At 44.0% G+C, this 7,743-nt stretch overlaps 1 protein-coding gene across 2 annotated transcripts; it reads right to left on the reverse strand.

The window, feature by feature from the left end:
* Positions 1-301: 301 nt before the first annotated feature.
* LOC136100339 (photoreceptor cilium actin regulator-like) lies at positions 302-7,164 on the reverse strand. 2 transcript variants are annotated; one of them, XM_071805909.1, is made up of 2 exons: positions 6,491-7,164; positions 302-572 (listed from the first exon to the last, which is right to left on the reverse strand). In XM_071805909.1, the coding sequence occupies exons 1-2, from the start codon at positions 7,162-7,164 to the stop codon at positions 482-484; spliced, it is 765 nt and encodes a 254-aa protein (XP_071662010.1). In that variant the 3' UTR covers positions 302-481. The 2 variants fall into 2 exon arrangements, with proteins under 2 accessions (XP_071662010.1, XP_065691410.1); XM_065835338.2 differs by having other exon boundaries at positions 302-2,371.
* Between the last annotated feature and the right edge of the window lie 579 nt (positions 7,165-7,743).

The following is a 7,743-nucleotide window of genomic DNA, read 5'->3' on the forward strand; positions in this document are numbered from 1 at the left end:
TTCATATTATAAAGTTGTAGATCGCTCCTGGAGAAGCTCTGTTTCTTGAATATAATTCTCTGTTTTCTGCAGCGTCCTTAGAGCAGCATCCGAACCCTTCAGCAGCTGCAGTGTTCAAGTGGGGTTGTGTTTGCAATGAGCCTCCTGACGACCATGGGCTTAGTCAAAGCTGGGAGAGATGCTGTGGTCGGATGACAGTTTGTGTGCCAGGTTTTCAGGGGAGCCTGGTTTTTGGGGGAAGATGCTTTGGCTGACTCCACGTCTAGCTGGCACATGTGTGAGGGGGTTTCCAGCCTGATTGCTGAATTGAAGTGTTGCTCCATGTGCCGCTGTAGCTCTTGTACCACAGATTTTGGTGCTTGGGGTATATAAATGAATACTTTCTCTCATCACCCATCATGGGTGCCGGGACATTTCAGCATGAAACCATAAAGAGACAAAATGATTGTAGCAGCTGAGCAGAAGTTGTCCTCCCACTCTGTCACATTTTCATCTTCAAAGCCACATTTAGGCATGCAAAGCGCTGACTTTCTGCTGTCATGTTCCTGATTTGGTTCCATTCTGGGTAGTTCCTGCCAGCAGAACAGACAAACTCAAAGTGCACGCGAATGTATTTGTATCTCTGTGTATCTGGGAGGGAGCTACACTTCTGATGAGGGGGAAGGCCAGCCTGCAGTTTGCCCTGCTGTTGATCTTTGCAGTACCCGCAGTGATTTCCCAGTTCAACAGGGGACGGTGCATCTGCCTGTGTGACTGCAAGGTGGATGTGTTGACATCTCCTGGCTGTACACTCTGGGTAAGGCTGCTGTACCACCTCAAGCTCACAAAGGCCTGACGATCCACAGCATCTGCTTACCGGGAGTTGCTTCTTTCTGTTCAATACCTCACCTTAAATATGACAATTAAGGTGTCAGAAGATGGCACTGAAATAATTGAAGAAGGATCGTTGTGATTAAGGCACCAGACTAAAACCTCAGGAGTTCAGTATCCAAAGCGGTCCTTTGTACAGCACAACATGAGTCTCAGTTCTCCCACCATGAAGGTGGCAGGAAAGGTTAAAAATCCTGTGTGAAGGCGGAGTGCCCAGATGCCACTATCATGAAAACCATAAGAAAAATTTAAACTATTCCTATCAAAATAGGACCACAAATGGCTTTTTTTTTTTTCCTGGATCTCATTCTGTGCTGAAGTTGCATATAAAACCACGTCAAATTAAAGTAATTAAAATTACATTAATTCAAATTTGCATCTTAATTGTGATGATAAATGAGGTGAGCAAGATCCAGTAAATTCTGAAACTGTATTCCACTGTAAAAGCCTGGGATTAATCGACTGTAAAGAACTTGTGTTTTTATTAACAAACATCTGTCTAGACTCTTCAGTGAAATGACAATAAATCCCCTCAAACGGCATAAATCAGAAAGAATATAAATCTGTTTCAGGGAGAGCAGGGTTCTCTATGCTAGCATTCTCTTCTCTTTAAAAAAAAGAAAAAAAATACATGTCCTTAGGTGCCTCAGGATTCATAATGTTTGATTGGGCTATTACAAAACTACTCTAATCAGGATTAAGCCTTGTACCCTGGAAACTAGAGGTGATGAGATTATATGATGATCAAGGGTGATTTAGAAGATCAAAGCCTTTTTTGAGGGAATAAGGTCCCTAATTTTACTCCTTTAAAAGAGGTTATTTTGTTTTAACTTGTATTGGTCTTATTCTCTTTCTGCATGTTGACAAATACCCAGTGTAAAGGTGTGGTTTTGCTGAAGCCATTGATGTTTTTGCAAGAAAAATCAATTGGTTCAGGATTTTACCTCCCCCCTGGAAATGTCACAACAGACACTTTTTACATAACTGAAACTTTGGTGCCTCCTGAATAAATAAATTGTCAAATATTGATAATTTCTGAAAGTTTTTGAACTCCTTTAGCCAAACAGCGAAACAAAGGACTTCTCTCTGGGTCCTGTCTTTATCAAATCAAATTGCCTCAGACTTGACCAACTGCGAAGTATTTCTTTCGCTCAGTGTAAATCTTCGAGTTGCGCCACGAAATGCAATCCAAAGAAGAAGCAGCTGCCTACCCCTCTACTGATATTTCACTAGATTGTTGGGACCAGTCTGGGTTTTTCCATGTGATGCCGTCATATTGTTTCCTAAAAAAAACAATGGAGCCAGGCTTTGGAGGTTTGGTTAAGGCCCCCTGGGGCCTCTGGCTTTGATTCTTTGCAGGTGCTTCTGCTGTCAGTCCCTCTGCAGCCCCTGGCCCACGATGTAGAGCTCGGGGTGGGACGCGGATCTGTTGGACTCTTTGATTTCGGGTACGCAAGGGCTGTTCCAAGAGTCGCCTGCTTTCCTAGGGCTCTCCTCCAAGCTGCAGAAGGAAAGATGCTTAAGTTAAGAGGCTAATGAATTGTGACTTTTTAAAACAGCACTGATTAGACCACATTAACCCTCAAAGCACAGATGCTGCACAATACTATGTAATTCCCTGTCTCCTGTGTATATGCACTGTACTGTTCCCTCCCAAAAGTCTACTGGGAAGCAAACGTTTCATATGTCGAACCGGGGATCAGTATGAATCTGGGTTTACTTGCAGGTGGACACAGACTTGCACAAAAAGTCTTGTTCCAGACCCTGCTGGAGGAAAGGTCTTACCTCTGTTACACATCTGTTGAGTGAGGTTACAGTGATTTCTGAGTATGCCAACATGACTGTGGGATGCTGCAGTCAGGAGAACTGAGACACGGAAAGTGTAAATGATGTTCCTGAAGTCACACTGGCAATCTTTAGGGTCACAGGGACTTTATGAATCAAGATCTATTATAGCAGTGGAGCTAGTCATGTATGTCTCACGCCTTGGGCCTTCATGCTGAAATGTGCCCTGTGTTGCTGTAACTAATTAAAGTGGTTTAAGCTCAACATGAGTTATCTGGGAATCATTATTGTGTTTTAAGTATATAAACTGTTAAACTGTATTAGCTTTCAACTACAGACAAGCTGTCGTGTTCCTATTCTGACTGCTAGGAGTTTAATTATTTGAACTGAGGAAGAGATTTCTGATATGTGACCAGTCATGAAAATAATCCAGACCCAAATATCACCCAGTTGCAGAAGGTCTCACTTGGGCTACTTGCTTTCGGTCTGATTCAGTCAACACAATCCATCCTCAAGCCCTCCTCGAACAATATCTTAAAGGCATGTAATCTTTTATCTTTGTTCTACCTCTTGGGAGATTAGGAATCTTAATAAAATATTATTTTGTTTAACTGCACACACAGAAATCCTATTACAGATCAGCAAGATTTCTGTGAGCAGAGCGATTGTACATGTTATGCCTTGATAAGATGCCAATAGCTGCTGATCGCTGTCAAACGACCAAGCTTAGAAACCAGCAAAGTCAGCTCATTCTGTCCATGTACTGGCTGTCCATGTGGGAACCAGTTGTACTGACTTGAGCACTGAAACCTGAAACTCTCATCAAGTACCCTAAGACTGGACACAAAAGCTCTAGCTCCCGCCTTAGGGCTAATGATGTCTTAAGTCCTGATACTCCTTAGAGAACAGGATGGGCAGGAGACAATCTTGGGAAAGAAATGCTTTTTGCCTTCTAGGGGATCAGCGAGTGTACAGGAGACATGCAAGTCTGCGTATAGCACTGACATTTAATGCCTGGCAACACCAGTTAGCAAGTGAGATGGAAGTCACCCCCCTTTTTTGGTGTTTCTTCTAAAATGGAGTGGGTGGGAGAGGATGCTCAGCTGCCTAATGAGAAACATGTTGCTTGTACAAGCTCCTCTCTTAAACAATCTGTTTCTCAGCAAATTGATGTTTTAATTGGGCATGGAAAAATTGGAGGACTCTATCCTTGAGTTTGGGAGCATAGTAGAAACTGGCTAACTCACTGATTTTCAAAATGTTTTACCTGTAAAAGAGTGATGCTATTGCAGGTTTGCCTCTGCCTCTCCTCCCTCCTGTGACTAGTGCTTGGAGCTGCTAATAACACACAAAACCCCCACACAGACAAAAAAATAGGCATTGTTATATTTGTAGAGGAGAGGTAGAGCAAGGGAAGGAATGAAGGAAAGGAGACTGACAGCTGGTTGGGAATAGCTTGTGAACTTGAGACCAGATGCAAACATGGCCAGAACGAGGAGGTTTAGGAGCACAACATCTGGTTTGGGGACACGTTTCGAAATTTCCCTCCGTCAGCTGAATGAATGGCAAGGCAGAGGAAGCCTTGTATGCTTAATGAACTTGAAGGAGAAAGACGGACCAGGGTATGGTGGTTTGTCTCTTATGGCATCTGCTGCAAGAGCAGGGGTCGGCATCTGTGCATGGGGATGTGGCGCTCACAGCTGTGGCAACCGTGCTGGTCCCCAGTGACTGGAGATGAGCAGCAGTGATGGGAGGAGCTCTTGGAGCTTCTGCCTTATGCTGGTTCCTAAAACAGTTCTCTGCCCATCAGTGTATTTGCTGTGATATTCAAATAAGGCCATTTGATGTAAGGTCTGTAAAAGCTTCCTCCAGGCAGCTTATTTTAAATGTAAGAAAACACACGGTAGTGTATTGCATTTTAAATCACTGTATGTGGCAATTAATGGGCCAATTTTCCCTTTTGCTTATATTGATATAAATTTGGACTAACTCAGCAGGACTACTTTTGATGTCCATTTGTATAAATGGTAAGTTGAATTTGGCTCAGGATATATGTCGTTCTTCCAAAATGCTGTATATCATAACACTAGCATATATAATTTTTTTCATGAAAGGGAAGATTTTATTTACAGTGGTTTGTTTTGGTTTTTTTTTATATTACTCTCTATGCTCTGACAGACTACAATAGAAAGATAATACACCCCATTTAAGTATAAATTAGCTAACAATTTATAAAAGACTGTTTTTCACATTGATCCATAAAACTGCCAGGGCTTTTGTCTTGCAAGGTTTGATATAAAGCCTCTTCTGAAAACATTTATATCTGCTAGCAGGCACTGGAGTAGGCAAAGCTGACTTCACATAGTACACAACAACAACAGAAAACACAGCAACAACATATAGGACTTTTAGGAAACTTTCAAATGTCAGAATATATTGCAATATTAGAACTGCGAACGCAAACCGGTCTGCATTTCTCCGTGTTCTTCACATGTTTTGTTCAGCACTTTCCTCTACTGTCCCTGTGGGAAACTTGATCCTTTTTCTGTCTCTAGGGAGGGAATTCCTGGACACCTTACTTCAGTGCCTATGACTGTCCCTTTACTCATTCAGTATCCAGGACTGTCCCAGTATTCACAATGTGCGGAGTGCTTGTGCACTTACAAGTGCAGTTTTGTCTCCTGCTAGTGTTGGTCTTGCAATCTCTGCTCATGGGGATGATTCACATGATTTCAGCTGTTCTCTGGCAAGAGTAAAAATACTCCTCACATGAGGAAAGGCTGCCTGAGAAGGGTCTTAATCCTCTTGCGTAGCTTAGAGCTTAATGGACTTAAACATCCTAAGATGCTAAGAAACTAGAATAACAACCCTTTTTACTTCCGGGCTGTTACACTGATCTTTGAGTATTCCCAAATACCATTTCTGTTTCCTAGCTGGTTCTGAGTTGTTGTTTTGTTTTTGTTTTTGTTTTGTTTTGTTTTGTGTGGGTTTTTTTGTTTGTTTGTTTTTGTTTGTGTTTTTTTTTTTTTTAAGTGGTAGAGAGAATTTAAAGGTAAGCCCAGATTTTTTTAAAAATGGCCACCAATGCTTGCAAACATGGAACTGGTGTGTTGATGCTTCAATTTCTTTAAACTGACTTTTTCAGAGCAATTAATCTTCAGTAGCCATGGGAGGTTTCTCCACTTTGAAAACTGGGCTTGGGCTGTGGACTCATTAGACTTGAAATTGGCACCTAGTTCTGAAAGCCTACATGAGAAGCTCAGAAGCTCACATTATCTGTCATTCTTGCCAGCTGATTTGAAACATTTTAATAGAGATATCAGGTGAACAGTTTACTGGCTTAGAAGCTGAAGTTAGGAATGATACCCTTCCTCTTGGTCCAAGCCTACCTCCTAATGGTTATTTAAAGATGTGTGTAACCTGATGGTTACTTCAGAGCTTTTAAGAATTGAATGTGGCTATCTTTAGCCCCCATGCAAATAAGAGAAGTTCTGTGCCATGAAACCAACACTGAATTTTCCCTGGGGTACCTGTCACAGCAGATATGTAAGTGTAAGGCTTGAGCAACCCATGGAAGCTTAACTCCTCCCTGTATTCATACTGGCAGACTGAAATCTGGGGTGAGAAAATAGAACAGAATATTTCAGTTGGAAGTGATCTACAACAATCACCTAGTGCAACTGCCATGGTATCTTTGCCCAGCTGTCTGTTCTGCACATGAAGAGAGCACTTTTCTGGGAAATCTCTCAACGACATTAAATTCTCATCAGGAGCTCAGAAAGCCAATGCAGTGCTACCCTTCCGCTTCCTTGGCCTAGAGTGGGAAGTTTCTTACCTTGCGTGGTTAAGCGCGGGTTCACTGCCAGATGTCACGGCAGCTGGAAGACGAAACAGGACCCCTGGTCGGCGGTCAGAGAAACTTCTCCTCACAAACGGCTGAGGATTGGCAGCGCTCAGGGATAGCTTTCTGGTCCGGTCTCCAGGCTGCCGGAAAAGCAGACTGGTCTTTTGGGAAAGCGGTGAAGCTTCAGGCTGGCTGGTCGCTTCCACAGAAGGTTTGGTGGGTTCCTGTGGAGGTCTGGCTTCAAATAAGGAAGAGGTGGCTGGGCAAAATATCGAATGAACATTGCTGCCTCTCTTGGAGGAGAAGAGCTGGTGCTCATCTCCAGCATCCAGCCCAGGTCTTGGCCCCTTGTAGGAGCGGGATGGGGAGGTTGGTGGGGAAGGAGCGGTGGAGAACGGTGGGGGACTTGCATCTCGGCGGTAGGCTGGGGAGCCCAGCATCCGGTATGGTGTTGGCGAGCTTTGCTTGTGTCCCGTGGGAGGGCTGAGCGGTTTTCGCTGGGGTGGTGGAGAAGGCAGCTTCTTCTGTGAGGGTGGGCTGGGCACCCTGGGACTTGCGGGGGGACTCGGTTTCCTTTGCGTGGTGGGTGAGCTTGGTTGCGGGTTGCTACAAGCCTGCAGAGAGCGTCTGTGGTGTGTTGGGGGGCTAAAAAGCCGTTTCTCCATTGGTGGAGAAGGAGGAGGAGGAGTTCTCGTTGGGGAGACCCTCCTGGCAAATGCTGAGCCTTTTTCATTTCTCCTGAGCAAATCAGGAGAACCTTGCTTCTGGTACTGCACCAAAGTCGCAGGTGAATTGGGCTCTTAAGACCGCGCTGATAAGATAATGGATATTGAAACAGCCGCGGCACTGCTGACGACTATTCTCTCTAAGAGAGGTATTGAATCGTCACAGGAAAAGCTAATCACATTGATTTTTTTAGCTCAGAAGTGGGGACACTTTGGAGAAGTTCCACTTTTGTTTTCCCCAACGGAATGGAGATCAGTGGGGGACACTATGTGGGACAAAACTATCAGAGGGGAAGAAGAGAAAGAAATTAAATCTGTGAGAGAATTGTGGAAAACCGTATTAGAATCATTAGAAGTTATGAAATCGGAACAACGTGCCGCCCTAAGAGCCGCGGAGGCGCTTGTCCAAGAACAAACCTGGACTGATAAAACTTGTCCAAAAGAAAAGAGGGTCCTGTGGGCTACTCTGTGGGGTCTGCCTGCCGTTCGGGGTGGTCGCGGGGTCCCGGCTCAGCCAAT

This window comes from Patagioenas fasciata, chromosome 3 (genome assembly GCF_037038585.1).
Source record: "Patagioenas fasciata isolate bPatFas1 chromosome 3, bPatFas1.hap1, whole genome shotgun sequence".
Lineage (NCBI taxonomy): Eukaryota > Metazoa > Chordata > Aves > Columbiformes > Columbidae > Patagioenas > Patagioenas fasciata.